The following is a 16801-nucleotide window of genomic DNA, read 5'->3' as shown; positions in this document are numbered from 1 at the left end:
TAATAGAGCTGGAAGTCTGGTATTGTGATGCCACTGGCTTTGCTTTTTGTTTTCAACCGTCCTCTGGCTATTCGGGGTCTTTTCTGGTTCCATACAAATTTTAGGATTATTTGTTCCATTTCTTTGAAAAAAGTGGATGGTATTTTGATTAGGGATTGCATTAAAGGTGTAGATTGCTCTAAGTAGCATTGACATTTTCACAATATTTGTTCTTCCAATCTGTGAGCATGGAACGTTTTTCCATTTCTTTGTGTCTCCCTCAATTTCTTTCATGAGTATTCTATAGTTTTCTGAGTACAGATCCTTTGCGTCTTTGGTTAGATTTATTCCTAGGTATCTTATGGTTTTGGGTGCAATTGTAAATGGGATCGACTCCTTAATTTCTCTTTGTTCTGTCTTGGTGGTGGTGTATAGGAATGCCACTGATTTCTGTGCATTGATTTTATATCCTGCCACTTTACTGAATTCCTGTATGAGTTCTAGCAGTTGTGGGGTGGAGTCTTTTGGGTTTTCCACATAAAGTACCATATCATCTGCGATGAGTGAGAGTTTGACTTCTTTGCCATGAAATGTTGAAGTCTTGATTGATAGGCCTTCCTTTCAGCATTTTAAATATGTCATACCACTGCTTTTTGATCTCCCTGGTTCCTGAAGACAAATCGACTGTTAGCTTTATTTGGGAGCCTTTAGAAGTGATAAGTCACTTCCCTTTTGCTGCTTCAAGATTCATTCTGTTTTTCTGCCCCTTCTGCTCTCTCCTCCTCCTACTCCTCTCCTGTGGATGTTGCTATATTTGGATGTTGGATTGTATCCCACAGGTCACTGAGGCTTTTTGTTCATTTTCCCTATTTTTACTTTCTGTCCTCAGATTGTATCATCTCACTAGGTCTGTATTCAAATTTGGCTGATTCTCATGCATGTTCAGATCTGCTATTGAGACCTCTAGGGAATTTTTCACTTCAATTATTGTACTTTCATATTTCAAATTTCAAATTTTCAAATTCCAGAATTTCAGAATTTCAGTTTGCTTTTTCATCAGATATGTATTATTTCTAATTCTTTATTCAGTGAGAATGTGTTCCCATACTTTATTTTGCTTCTTTAGATATGGTTTTCTTTAGTTATTTGTATGTATTTAGAACAGTTTATTGAAAGTCTTTGTCTAGGGGTGCCTGGGTGGCTCAGTTGGTTAAGTAGTCTGCCTTCAGCTCAGGTCATGATCCCAGGGTCCTGGTATGGAGCCCCGCATCAGGTTCCCTCCTCATTTGGGAGTCTGCTTCTCCCTCTCCCTCTCCCCGCCCCCCGCACTTGTGCTGTCTCTCTCAAATAAATAAAGAAAATCCTTTTGGGGGCGCCTGGGTGGCTCAGTTGTTTGAGCGACTGCCTTCGGCTCAGGTCATGATCCTGGAGTCCCGGGATCGAGTCCCTCATTGGACTCCCTGCTCGGCGGGGAGTCTGCTTCTCCCTCTGACTCTCCCCCTCTCATGCTCTCTCTCTATCACTATCTCTCTCAATAAATAAATAAAAATCTTTAAAAAAAAATGCTTTTTTAAAAAAGTCTTTGTCTAGTAAGTCCAATGTCTGGACTTCCTCAGAGACCGTTTCTACACAGTTTCATACATAGTTTTGGGTTTGTTTGTTTTTCCTGTGTATGAGCCGTATTTTTTCATTTATTTGTATGTCTTAAATTTTTGTTAAAAACTTGACATTTAAAATAAAAGGTGTCAGTTTATCATCAGAATACCACTCCACCACAGCTGTCATTTGTTTAGTGACTCTTTTGAACAGATTCTGTACAACCTGTATTCTTTGTCATGTGTGGCCACTGAAGTCTCCACTCCATTAGCTAAATAGCCAGCTAATAATTGGACAATGATTTCCTTAAGTACTTGTAACCAGTAAGGCTCCAATCTTTGCCAAGATGCTCTATGTATAGGTTGGATGTTTGATTGTGTCCCACAGTTCAGCAGTTAGCCTGGCATTTTACTACCTTGCGTTCACCTTCGCTTTTCTTTCACAAAGCCTCAAGGTTAATGAGAGCCCAGTTTAGTACTTTCTCAGATGTTTCCTGAATGTGCACATAGTCCAGGGCATGTGTGCCACCTTCTAGATTCCCAGAGAGATGTCTGAGCTTTTTAAAGCCCCTTCTGTTTATATCATGCTCCAACTTTTCCTTTTAAGCTTTTTAATTACACTGTTGTTTCCTTTAATTGTTACAAACTGCCTGAGGTAGCCATGATGGTAAAGAATATCCCATGGGTTTTTCTTTCTTAACTAATGTCATGCCCCCAGAGAAAATGCTATTTGCAGTCGGTGAGCTTTGAGTTAGATCAAATGAAGACCGTTTTATGAATGGGATGTTCCACGGAGCTACCAGACAGGTCAAATAATGACAAATCTCTGGGGCTTATCTTCCAGTTTAACCTCAGTTTTAGGCACTAAGAATTTGCATCTCACCATTTAGATATTTTCTTCCCTAGGAGAGACAGGGCAGATGGGTCTGGGTAGCATTTTGGTAGTGTCTGCTACTGCTGTCCCCTTACTGCAAGGGATGCCACCCATGGCCTCAAGTTACTTGGTTTATTGACCTTTCCCGAAATAAGCGATACAGATCTGAGTGATTTAAGCGGTGACTTTTCTTCCCCTACACTAGCCAGTACCACCTGCGGCAGGAAGGGACTTCCCCCAAATTCTCCCCCAATCCTTTCTGTGAACAGACTGGGTTCCTGGAGAAAATATCACAAAAAGGTAGAAATCACACTATATCTGTGACATACACCACCTCCTCAGGGACTTCACACACTAACATTTGTGCACATGTGGCCTTTAGCAGGTTGTTAAAATTTTTCTAGTTTTATCTTTCTGTCATCTTAATGAAGTTTGGTAGCATATGGTCCAGTAAGCAAACAAGTGGGTCCTGATTCTCCCTAGATGCCTATCTTTTTCCTGATTTCAAATTATTTGTTAAGCAATTTCATTTCTCTGATGAATTAAAAAAAAAGACCTTAATTTTCAATCTGTCTAGCTCTGTTCTTGTAAGGATGTTAGTATTGCTCTTTTCAGCTCTCTACACCTCTGAGCTAAAATCCAAAGCCACACTGTATGTTTGTAATCTTTTCTAATTTGGTGAGACTTACTGTCTTTATTTTTAACATGCAAAATGCACTAGAAAATAATTGGTTATGATTATGTTATCCTATATGTTTCAGTTACTCAAATTGATTATTTATGTCATTTAAACCTTCTGTATCAGTGGTCAGCAAACTTCATCTATAAATGTCAGGTCGTAGGCTTTGTGGGAGATATGGTCTCTTTGGAAATACCGAACTCTACAGTGGTAGTGCTGTAGAAGCCCTGGGTGATACATAAACAAATGAACGCAACTGTGTTCCAGTAAAATCTTACCTACAAAACAAAACAAACGAACAAAAAACAGCAGGCCAGATTTTCTCTCTTGACTGTTGCTGACCCCTTTCTAAATCTCTATTAGTTTTTTTCAGTCAGCTTGCCCTGTGAGTTGAGAGTTGTGTTAAAATTACTTATAATTTTATAAAACTAATTATAGTTGTGGATCCATCTATCTCATTTTCTATCAACTTTTGTTACATATAGTTGATTCTCACTATTCACATGGTTATTTTCTATAAAATCACCGTGAACATTAAATTAGCAAATACTGAGTCATTGCTCCTAGGGGAAATACAGTGTTGAGTTCCTTTGAGTTTCTAGTGAAAACATTTTGGTCTACCATTCAATACACAACCTTGTTTTATGTGTGTTTCTGTTTAAAAATACTTTATTTAATATATTGTTTCATGAACAAGAACTAACAGCCAACAGCACCATAATTAATGCTTAAAAGTTTATCTAACATACTTGGTTTCCCTAAGGCATATCACAACCTTCTTGCAGTCAGGAACACTAGACAGCATTTCTCATTACACAGGTGGGGGGACACAAGAAAAATCACAAAAATGCAAAGAATGTGCTAAGTAGTCTGCCAAAAGAACATTTGGCAAAGCATTATCTTGTTCAGCTCCAGCTGGAAAATGTGTTGGACACTCAAATCTTTTACCTTTCTGCGAGTGTCCATAAATACTGCAAAATCATGAGTATTTTTTTTTTAAAGATTTTATTTATTTATTTGACAGAGAGAGACAGAGCGAGAGAGGAAACACAAGCAGGGGGAGTGGGAGAGGGAGAAGCAGGCTTCCTGCCGAGCAAGGAGCCCGATGTGGGGCTTGATCCCAGGACCCCGGGATCATGACCTGAGCTGAAGGCAGACGCCTAATGACTGAGCCACCCAGGTGCCCCAAAATCATGAGTATTTAAGTTAGAAGTATATTTTAGTGAGGTGAATTTGCAGATATAGAATCTGTGAATAATGAGAATTGACTGTTTGCAAGCTAGGTTTTCAAATGCACACCAATTTATGTTTTTTATGTTTTCTGTTAAAAGGATCATAAATAGTTACTATGTTTTGTCATACTTTCTTACCTTGATTGTTTTTATGTTAATATAACCAACTTTCTTTTGGCTCATAGTTATGTATATTTTTTTCTGTCCTGATATTTTCAATCTACATATATCCCTCTCTCTTAATTGTGTTTTCTTTGTTGTTTTTTATGCTGTTAGTCTTTCTTTTAATTGATTGGTTAGTCCAAAAGTTGGCAAATTTTGTCTGTAATGGATCAGATAGTAAATGTTTTCAGTTTTGATAGTTATAAGGTCTGATAGAATTACTAGGCTATGCTGTTACAGCACGAAACCTACAATGAACAATACAGAATGATTGGGTATGTGTGATTATGTTGCAGGAAAACTTTTATTTATTAAAAAAGTGTCAAGCTAGATTTGGCCACAGGTAATAATTTGCTGACTCCTACCCTCGAATATGCCTAGGGTAGTATATTGGGGTGTTGGATAAAAATTTTAAGAAATTTATCATTTTTGCTTAAAAAATTTTTTTAAACAAAGTTTAATATATTTAAAATATGTGCATGGAACTCATAAGTATAAGTTATAAATATTTTTACTCATTGAATACTTCCAAAATATAAGTTAAAGTTAGATTCAAAATATGCATCCTTTGTATACATTTGTTTTCAATTCTTTACAGTAAACCTAAGAATTGCTTTTAGGGGTATTTTCTATGTCACCTAATTCTGAACCCTTCAGATTGAGCAGAAATGTCCTGTTGCAGGCATCAGTGTCATTCAAGGACGTGACTGTGGAGTTCACCCAGGAGGAGTGGCGGCAGATGGGTCCTATTCAGAGGACCCTGTATAGAGATGTGATGCTGGAGAACTACAACAACCTAGTCTCAGTGGGTGAGCATATAAGTATAACTTACCCTCATCACAGCACATAGAAGGCATTTCCTTTTTATGCACCGATACAGATGAATATTTTATTTAGACTTTAATGTTACTGAGGTATTTCATTCAGGAGTATAAAATTAACTAAGCCCTTTTGAGGAATAAAAGAAGTGTTTTGTCAGCTCCCCATGATAAGTTCAAATCAGGATCTTCAGGGTGCTGCTTCTGAAGCTGTATCTTTTTACACTTTAGAAACTAAAAAGCTCATCATCCGTCCTAAATACTCCATTGTTCCCTGTTTACAGGGAACTGCATTTTCAAACCAGCAGTAATCTTCAAGTTGGAGCAAGGAGAGGAGCCTTGGTTCTTAGAGGAAGAAATCTCAAACCAGAGCCACCGAGGTGAGTTCCTGAGCACTAGCAGACAGAATTCTCTTGGGATATTTAAGACTCCAGAAGGTCAGTTTGGCATTAAACACCTTTGTATTTCAAGACTTTCCTTTTAAGCTCAAAGGCAAAAAAAGCACCAATCAAAAGAAAAATGATTAATAAACTTGACTACATTAAAATTGAGAACTTTGTTTATAAAAGATACTGTTAAAAGGATGAGAAGACAAGCCATAGAGAAGCAGAATATGTATATAATACAAGTAACCTAGAAAGGATAAGTACTCTGAAAATGTAGAAACTTCCACTAGTCAGCGTAGGAAGAGGTGGCAACCCAATTGAAAAATAAGCAAAAGACTGAACAGGAACTTTTAAATGGCCATTAAATCTTTGAAAATGTGTTCAATCTCTCATTAGCTTTCACGGAATGCAAAATAAAATACAAAGTGAGATGAGAACACATGGTATGATGTGACATTAACAAATTTGGCAAAGCCAAGTCCTGATGAGGATGTGAAATATTAAAGAATCTTACTTACTGAAGGAAAATGTAAGCTGGTAAAACCACTGTATAATCAGGAGGATGTTACCAAGTCAGGTTAAAGTTTTACATAATTTGCAACCAAGGAATTCATTTCCTAACTACATACCCTACAGAAAGGCATGATTATATTCCCTAGGATAAATAAAACAATATTTACTTATGGCAATATTGTTTGTTTTTGTTAAAAATTGGGCTCATCAGGAGTAGAATGAAGAAAGCATTATATTCCTCAAGGGATAATTAGTTACATTAATCTTAAGCAAACGAAACCAAACAATATAAATATACATGTGTGGTTACATTTATGTAAATGTCAGAAATGCAAAACTCAATTACATTTTTAGGAATTCATATATTGGTGATAAAACCACACAAAGAAAATCAAGGAAACAATTACATAAATATTAGAGGAGGGTAGTGAACTCTTAAGCATGAAGTTAGAGATAAGTAGGGATGTTTGCAGAGCCATTTTTGTGTTCTATTTCTTGATATATATATTTTTTTAATTCAAGTTAGTTAACATACAGTGTAGTATTGATTTCAGGTTGACATGGTTTCTAATTATACTAGTGTTCACTCTGTACTGTTAAACTGTACATATAAGTTTTATGCAGATATAAATTATGTTTCATAGTTAAGAGAGTGAAGAGATGAACCAAAAATAGCGGATGGTATTTACAACTCATTAAAACCCTCAAAGGATAGCCATCTAGAATGCATAAATGATTTGGACCTTTCTTAAGTGCCATCTTTGCAACAAGGCCTTCCATGATACCCCATTTAAAATAACACCCCTTGGGGCACCTCACTGGCTCAGTCGGTAGAGCATGCAACTCTTGATCTCAAGGTCATGAGTTCAAGCCCCACATTGGGCATAGAGCTTACATACATACATGCATACATAAAATACATATGTACATATTTTATACATATCAAATTGAAATGTGAAAATTTAGGATGAAGTGATCAAGTTCACTTACCATTCAATTTTGATAAAATAAAGGTACTACAGCAGGAATTGAGCAGTGAATCTAATTTAGTTGCAAGAATAGATTTTCCTTTTTTCAGTTTTACATTTGTTTGTATTTCTGTGACTTACAGATATAAGATGGGTTAGGTCCTGAGCTATAAACTTCTTCATTTAATCATGAGGAAAGTTGTACTATCAATTTTGATTTGATATTGAAGAATTGAATGGAAATGAATATCAGCTTGGAAATAGTGGACTCTTGAGGATTCTATCAGTATAGCCTAGATAGTGTAGGACTATAATATATTTCCTCAAAGCAAACTCTTCCCCTGTTGGGCCTAGTCCATCAGTGTTCATTATCTCCTAATTCTTTTATTACTGTACTTAAGCTTATATAGTCCCATTGTGTTCATCCCATTATCTGGTTTTCCTGTTCCCTAAAATAACCACTCCTATAAAAGTCTCATTTCTATTCTTTCTCCACCCCAGTAGGAAAATGCAGTTTATCACAATCCAAATACAGATATGTATTTATTACCAGTTTCCTCTCTCATTTTCACTATATCAATATTATTTTTAAAGGAGGGTGAGGATACATACACATAAATTATTTAATCTTGGAAAACCAAAAAATGAATGCAATATAGGCTATATATTTCCCATCATCCATAAGAAATGTAAGGTTCATAAGATGTTTTCAATTTATCTCTGTTTTAGAAGATTACAGAGATGATGACCTGATGAAGAGGAACAAGAAAATCCAAGATAAACACTTGCAGGAAATAATATTCATCGATAATAAACCATTGACTGGAGAGGAAGAAGAAGTTTTGGGAAAACAGTTTAATCTGCACATAGCTCCTGTTTCAACAAAAATATCCTGTAAATATGACTCATGGGGAGTAAATTTGCAAAATATTTCCCAACTTATTAATAATAGACTCTATCCAACAAAAAAACCAAATTGCTATAGTGTATGTGAAAATTTGTCTTTCAAAATTAAGTTTGAGAGAACTCATACTGGAGAGGAGTTTCATGAATATAATAAAAATGGGAATGCTCTCAGTTATAAGGAAAATCTTCCTAAGAATCAAAAATGTCAAACTTTGGAGCAAGCTTTTAAATATGATGAAATTGGAAAAGCCTTCTATGGTGAGCCTGCTTGTGTTACATGTAAGAGTCTTCACACAAGAGAAAAATCCTATAAAGATGATGAATTTAGGGGAAAAAGTGAAAAAACAACTATCTTTGACTATAAAAGAACTGGGGTAGGGGAGAAACACTCTCCTTTTAACCAATGTGGGAAATCCTTCTGCAGGAAATCAGCTGTCAAGGAATACAATAAGTTTAACATGCCTTTGAAACAGAATGAATGTAATGCAAGTGGAAATAATTTCAACAGGAAGTCACACCTCACTCAGCTTCAGAGAATTGTCACGGAAGAGAACCCAGTGGTATGTAATGATAGAACACAAACTGGAGATAAGTCCTTCGAATATCATGAAAACAGGAAATCCTACCAGATGTCAGCCCACAAAGTACGCCAGAAAACTCACTCTGAGATAAAACCCTATAAATGTAATGAATGTGGTAAATCCTTCTTTCAAAAAGGACATCTCATTCAGCATCAGAGAACTCACACCGGAGAGAAACCATTTGAATGTAATGAATGTGGAAAAACATTCTCCCAGAAGTCACACCTCAGTACACATTGGAGAATTCACACAGCAGAGAAACCCTATAAGTGTAATGAATGTGGGAAAACATTTGTCCAGAAGTCAACCCTCAGGGGACATCAGAGAATTCATACAGGAGAGAAACCCTATAAATGTAGTGAATGTGGGAAAACTTTTGTTCAAAAGTCAACCCTCAGAGATCATCATAGAATTCACACAGGGGAGAAATCCTTTCAGTGTAATGAATGTGGGAAAACTTTTGGTCAGAAGTCAAACCTCAGGATACATCAGAGAACTCACAGTGGTGAGAAAACATATCAATGTAATGAATGTGAAAAATCCTTCTGGCGAAAAGACCATCTCATTCAACATCAGAAAACACACACAGGAGAGAAACCATTTAAATGTAGTGAGTGTGGGAAAACTTTTGCCCGGACATCAACCCTTAGAGTGCATCAGAGGATTCATACTGGGGAGAAACCATTTAAATGTAATGAATGTGGGAAGAAATTTGTCCGGAAGGCAATCCTTAGTGATCATCTGAGAATTCATACAGGGGAGAAACCTTTTCAGTGTAACAAATGTGGGAAAACTTTTGGCCAGAAATCAAACCTCAGAATACATCAGAGAATTCACAGTGGGGAGAAATCTTATGAATGTAATGAATTTGGGAAATTGTATAAGAAGTCAACTCTAAATGTTTGCCAGAGAATTCAGGGAGGGGGAAAACCCTATTGATATTATAACTATGGAAAATCCTTATGGCTGAAAAACCAAGCCATTTGACTGCAGTAAACCCACACAGGAGAAAACCATATAAATATGAATGTAGGAAGAATTTTATCCAAAAAGCAACCCTGAAAGTATATCAGAGAATACACATGAGCTGATATTTCTTTCAAGGTACTATGGAAAGCCCTTTTGAATGAAGCCATGCCCTTTAGATAACTCACACAAAATTTCCTGGTCTCCCTTTCCTCCGAGTAGGTCTTTGGGACTGTGGATGCTCATATTTTATGCCACATCCATTTGTGACAAAACACCTCGCTGACAAACTACTAGGGTGCTATCAGGATAAAATGGAGATGACCCAGGACAACCTTGGGTATCATGCTTTAACATGGCACAGCTTTTACAAGGGTGCCTGAAATATGTGGAACAAAATTCTCATTCACATCTTTACCTTTTGAACATTTTGGGATCAAGCAGTGATCTTGTATTCTATTGAGCTCTTGCATGTTTAGGTCTGTTTCCTTTGGAACATAATTTAGCCATCCCTCTACTGGGGAGGTAGAAAGCTGTTATGTAAGCCAGCCTTACATCAGTCAGTGGGTACAGCATTTATTAAAGAGTTGGTGTTGTGAGGAATTCCTCAAAGATCATCAGAGAATTCATTTAAAAAAAATCTTTCAATGTACCGAAATAGATGATACCACCTGTCCCAGGGCTTTCGATGAACCTAAAAGATTGGAAGTTTTTGGTTGAAATGTGAGCACACCTCGTGCAAGTAAAGCAAATGCTTCTTTAATGTCATGAAGCCACTCTCCCTTCACACTTTGTTGTACCTTCATATACCCCAACATCAGCTGTTTCAGGGGAAAGAAATCTTCCTGTCTCCAATGGGGACCCATGGCCATTGGCACCCACCCAAGTTTTCTGGGGAACGTTGAGGGAGGAAAAGGGTTCAAACTTTTATGGCTTTATGGGATACAGGTGCCCAAGTCAACATCTTATCACTTTACATGGAGGTAGGGAGTATCTAGATATAGAAAATGTTGTTAGGGCAAGGGTTACAGTAGGCAAGGGAAATGAATGTGACCCTGTGAATAAATGGGGCTCTTTTGGCCAGTGCAGTATACTGTGGCTACTTCTAAATCTGAAAGTGTAGTAGGAATGTGTTACATGCTATACTTCCCCTTCCAATAATTCAGTTCTCCCAGTCAGGAAGAGTTGTGTGTAAAGAAAATACCTTTGAGGTCCCACAACCCTTAACGACCACTTTGCGCTTCAGTCTCTGTAACTAGTCATTCTGTTGATTGGAATTTCTGGCAAAAGGAGATGCCCTTGGGGTGGGGGAGCAGGGTGGCTCGACTTGATACCCTAAAAAGGCTACCAAGTGTACGCCTTTTGTAAAGCAGCTCTTAGCTTACTCTTGGGCTCCGCTGGCTAACAAGATATGGACACAAGCCTCAGGTGTAGAATGCACATGGTGTATTTAAGAATACAGCTGTCCTGGTCCCAGGAGTATCTCAGCTATGTATCAGATTGTATTAGCTGTCCCTTACAGAGGAAACTTATCCCCCACTCTGCTGCCTGAAGCAAAGCTGCTGGCTCAGTAGGGCCCTCGATTCATAGAAGTCACTCTAATTGGGCCTGGTTCACTGACAGGCTAGTGGGAATCACTGGATACTGACTATTCAATCTCAGTGCCATTATGCAGACCCAAAAATTGATGGGGCTGCTCCTCTCAATGGGCAGGACACAAGGATGTTCTCAACACTGGCAGATATTCCATTTGAAACTTGTGGCGTTTTAATTGACTCTGGTTCTTACTGTGCCCAGCTTTTTGACACACTGGTAGTAAAACTGCAGGCTGACAAAAGCACTCCTCTTTGGTGCTGTGAACTGTGGGGGGAAAGTCAGCTGCTAAGCACATCTGAGTTGTTAAACTAGATGCCCTTGGTGAGTGAGTATTCTATGATAATACTGACTGGAATCAAGCTGCTGAGCAAGCCTTCGCTATCCTAATTGCCAACATTGCTACCTGGATCCATCATCATACTGACAGAGCAAAATATTCACCATCTTAACTGCATACAAAGTAAAAGTCTATATATCCAGTGCTTCCTTTGATGTCATTTGACCTAAGAATCTACATTTTTTCCCTTCTGTATTAATATCCAATTCCACATACCATTTGATAATTCACCCCTTTCCTACTGATTTTAAATATGTTCATATACTAAATTGTCATTCGTAAAGATATTGCACAAGACTGCTCATGACCCATTCCCTACATTCTGTTAGCAACATATCCTCCTTTTGGGATCAGGGCTAGCCTAAACCTCATATGAGCCAAAATACTCAATCCTCCTAGCCTGATTGTTAATTTTTCACTGAAGAGTGTTTCAATCAGGAAAACGAGAATAACCTCCCAGGACTTTGGAAATGGAGCATCACACACTAGAGCTGCCAACACCCTTGCCAAGATGCATCTGCAAAAAAGAAGATAATAACTAGTTAGTGCTGTATTCCCTGAAAATAATCAAGAGGTTACTGTTTGTTTTTATAATAGGTAGTATATTATATATATATATATATATATTTTAAGATTTTATTTATTTGACACAGAGAAAGCCAGAGAAGGAACACAAGCAGGGGGGAATGGGAGAGGGAGAAGCAGACTCCCCCTGAGCAGGGAGCCTGATGTGGGGTTTGATCCCAGGACTCTGGGATCATGACTTGAGCCGAAGTTAGACACTTAAATGACTAAGCCACCCAGGTGCCCCATCTTTCATTCTTAAAACTTTTTCTGTTTCTTTTTTTTTTTTAAAGATTTTATTTATTTATTTGACAGAGAGAGACACAGCAAGAGAGGGAGGGGGAGAGGGAGAAGCAGGCTTCCCGCGGAGCAGGGAGCCCGATGCGGGGCTCGATCCCAGGACCCTGAGATCATGACCTGAGCCGAAGGCAGGCGCTTAACGACTGAGCCACCCAGGCGCCGCCCCTCAGTTTCTTAATATATTTGAATCCTCTTCCTCATACCCCTTTGTATATATAATCTTTTAGAGTTATGATTGGGTTTGCTAATAAGTTCAAGATCATCTATCCACTAGAATGAATAAATTCACCCAGGTAGTCTGAGTCATTCATTGGCAGTCCAGGTGACAAAGTCCCATGATTGGGCACTTAGGCTTTATCTGCTGTCCCCTTGCTGGGGTAGGCCCACAGAACACCTCTCTGTATAATCATACATTATCAGCTGGAGACTGTGGTCTGTGCTATAGCCATGAATGCTCCCTTCTCCCTGCCTGGCTGATCGCCTTTCCAGGTAATGGGCTTTTATTCCAACAGATGGATGCCACATCTAGGGATCCTGGAAGAGTCCATTTTCTGTCTATATATCCAGTGCTTCCTTTGATGTCATTTGACCTAAGAATCTACATTTTTTCCCTTCTGTATTAATATCCAATTAATACAGGTATTACCTGTATTACAGATAATACCTGCCTGCTAAGGGTCTTTATGCTAATTTTAAAAAGCCTCCACTGAGGGCAGGAATTTTTATGTTTTGTTCATAATGTATCCCAAGCAACTGAAACAGATCCTCTACACATTAGGCACTCAGAAATACTTGCGGGAGGTGGATTTGTCAAAGTGGAATATGAACATGTTTTATTTTGATCCTGCAAATGATCTTTTATGATTATTCATTTACTAAAAGGAAAATTAATTGCTGTGAGCTCCATTCAAAGACTCATGTTTTGGATATTTTCAAAAGTTGCTAGAAGAAACTTGTTCTTAATATTCAGAAGTATACACTACTGTTCTTCAAATATTTGTCACCCAAAATAAAATTTATTTTCAATAAACTAGAATTCCCAATCCAAAATTATGCCTACATATCAGTTCTTATTAACATTGTGGGGTGCAGGCATTTTTCTTTTTTTCCTTCTCTCTCTCTCTCAGCTTTGCTTTCACACAAATACTTTATAACTACTAATCCAAGCAATTTTGCAAAACAATAGTAATTGTAAATCAGATTTTTAAGACCAATGGAAATGGGAAGGCACAGAAACTTTCTTGGGATCACCCCTTTACTCCATTGTACCAGTCGTTCCACTCATTTTTATTTCCAAATCATCCTCTTGGCAGCTCCAAAGAGAAGATTCTTTTTCCTCAGGTTCAAGAATCTACTGGGAGAGATGTCTGATACCAAAAGAGGGGCATAATACTTGTTCTGAGCTGCCTCCATATTGGTCTTTCCTTGCCAGGTGCATGATACTTTTTTTTCCCCTCACATTAAAGGTGTCCCTGGAAGCCCAGCGGAAATAATATACCATGCCCTTTTACCAGGGAAGCTTCACACTACAATGAGGGAGAAACAAATTTATTTTCTTATTGGAGACAGCATAATCTCCCAGTACCATTAGCTATTTTAATAATCCTTCAGTAGTCTAAAGAACTGATTGCCAGGGGCACCTGGCAGGCTCAGTTGGTAGAGCATGCAACTCTTGATCTCAGGGTCATGAGGTCAAGCCCCACATTGGGCAAGGAGCCTACTAAAAAAAAAACCTGCCAAATCCCAGAACAGTATAATTAGCTTAACTATCAGATGATTGACACTTGATACATAATAAGCTAGAAACTACTTGGCCTGACTTGTGGCAATTATACTTCTGTATGTATGCCCCCCAAATTTAAAAAATGTTCAAACAAAAACTTGAGTACAAATGTCATAACAGCAATATTCACAATAGCCAGAAGATGGAAACAACCTAAATGTCCATCAACAGATGAATGTATAAATAAAATGATATATTTGTAAAATAATTTAGCCATAAAAAGGAACAAAGTACTGATACATACTACAATAGACATAAACCTTGGAACATGCTAAACTGAAAAAGCCAAACACTAAAAGGGTAGAACATGACATTACAGGATAAAATACTCTATCCACTAAGAATCCTGTGTGCAGAGAGAGGAGTTAAGATGGTGGAGGAGTGGGGGACCCTAAGTCTGTCTGGTCCCTGGAATTCAGTTAGATAGTTATCAAATCATTCTGAATACCTGTCAAATCAATGGGAGATCTGAGAAAAGAAATGATGCAATTCTACAACTGGAAAAGCAATCACTTTTTGGAATGTAGGAGGTATGGAGACTTGAAACCAGGGCAATATATCCGAGGATACAGCAGCAGGAGGGAGCTGGATCGAGGAGGCTACCACAAAGTATTATAAGCAGCAGAGCACAAAATCAGAACTTTTAGAAGTCTACTACAGTGGGGGACGTCCCTGGCTTAAAAGTGCTCAGGTGGTGGAGCAGGGTGGAATCCCAGGTGAGACAGCATGGTCTTAGGATCCCCAGGGTCATAAGAACAGGGGTGCCTGAGTGTGGCAGAGTTCCCAGGCATCAGAGCAGGGAAGCCGGCTGAAAACAGCAAGTCTAGGCACCGGCTTTCTGCTTGGTGTTGCCATAAACGGCAAACTGCTTCATGGTCACATGACCACTCTCTGGGCAGGGGTCCAGCAAAAGGCAGAAGTGTAGTGAGACCCCCACCTTCCCTCAGGAGTAAGGGCATGGGTCTGCACCACAGGAGTCCCTAAAATTTGGAGACTTGAAGCTCAGTCACATGACTGAGAGAAAAATGCTCAGTCACAAGCTGAGTGAATCCGAGTTCAGATGGAAACCAGGGAGGAAAAAGTGATTGCTTTTCTTTGAGAGCTCACTGAAGAGTGGGGGTGCGAACTTTCATCTCTGGGTCTAGAGAGTGGGGTGCCATTTTCATCCCCCGCATCAGTGCCAAAAGCCTTCAGAGAGCAAAACAGCACCACATAAGGTAATCTGGAGCCAGGCCCCCGGGGAAGGGAGGCACAATTCCACCAGCGCAGGGGCACCTGTGAATCAGCACAACAGCCCCCTCCCCAAGAAGACCAGCAGGAACAACTGGCTACCACTAAGTTTACTGATCACAGAAAACTGCAAAGCTTCAGCTCTTGGAGAAAACAGTATATAGCCTTCATGATTTGTTATTATTCTTTAGTTGTTCTGTTGTTATTTTTTTTAGCTATTTTCTTTTTTTCTCAACTCTTATTCTTTTCTAATTTTTATTTTTTATATACACGTTATGTATATATATTTTTATTTTTGGTTTCCATTCATTGGATTTTACTTTTTTTTACAATTTTACTTATTTATTGGACAGAGAGAGACACAGCAAGAGAGGGAACACAGCTGGGGGAGTGGGAGAGGGAGAAGCAGGGTTCCCGCTGAGCAGGGAGCCCAATGTGGGGCTCAATCCCAGGACCCTGGGATCATGACCTGAGCCAAAGGCAGACGCTTAATGACCGAGCCACTCAGGTACCCCCATTGAATTTTACTTTATTTTCATATGTATAAGTTTGTCTTTCTTTCCTACTTTGGGATCTGGTTTCTTTTAACAAACAGACCAAAATACACACAACATCTAGTATTTTGCTTTCTCTGTTTTGTTTCTGGTTTGATTTTTTTATTTTGTTTTTTTTTTTTTGTTTTCTTGTGGCTTGTTTTCTTTTTTTTTTTCTGTTGTTTTTGTTGGTATTGTTGTCTTATCTCTCTTTCTTCTATCCTTTTCTGGACATAATGACAAGATGGAGAAATTCACCAATAAAGACAGAAGGGGATATTACTCACTGCCAGGGATTAAAGCAATATGGTTATAAGTAAGATGTCTGAACTAGAATTTAAAACAATGATTATAAAGATACTAGCTGGGCTTGACAAAAAGCACAAAAGACACTAGAGAATGCCCTACTGAAGAAATTAAAGAACTAAAATCTAGTCAGGCTGAAATTAAAAATGCTATTACTGAGATGCAGTCAAAAATGGAGGCTCTAACAGCAAGGATAAATGAGGCACAAGAGAGTGTCACTGATATAGAAGACAAAATGATGGAGAATAAAAAAGCTGAAAAGAGAGAAAGACAACTACTAGGTCATGAAGGGAGACTTCGAGAAATCAGCAATTCCATAAAGTAAAATAATATCTGGATGACAGGGGTTCCAGAAGATGAAGAGGGAAGGGGCAGAAGGTTTATTTGAACAAATTATAGCTGAGAACTTCCCTAATCTGCAGAAGGAAACACACATTCAAGTCCAGGAGGCACAGAGAACCCCCCCCCTTAAAATCAATAAAAATAGGTCAAC

At 38.4% G+C, this 16801-nt stretch overlaps 1 protein-coding gene across 1 annotated transcript in view; it reads left to right on the top strand.

Annotated features, from left to right (window-relative positions):
• The window catches only part of ZNF510 (zinc finger protein 510), a 13696-nt gene extending 3916 nt beyond the window's left edge, over positions 1 to 9780 (top strand). The window contains exons 3-5 of the mRNA XM_044920755.1: positions 5179 to 5330; positions 5624 to 5719; positions 7936 to 9780. Coding sequence (XP_044776690.1) covers positions 5261 to 5330; positions 5624 to 5719; positions 7936 to 9632 — 1863 coding nt within the window. The 5' untranslated portion in view covers positions 5179 to 5260 and the 3' untranslated portion in view covers positions 9633 to 9780. The remainder of the gene's footprint in view (positions 1 to 5178; positions 5331 to 5623; positions 5720 to 7935) is intronic.
• Positions 9781 to 16801: the final 7021 nt, after the last annotated feature.

The sequence above is a fragment of the Neomonachus schauinslandi genome, chromosome 13 (assembly GCF_002201575.2).
Source record: "Neomonachus schauinslandi chromosome 13, ASM220157v2, whole genome shotgun sequence".
Taxonomy (NCBI): domain Eukaryota; kingdom Metazoa; phylum Chordata; class Mammalia; order Carnivora; family Phocidae; genus Neomonachus; species Neomonachus schauinslandi.
The sequence above is the reverse complement of the archived record's forward strand: the minus strand, read 5'-3'. Positions and strand labels throughout refer to the sequence as shown.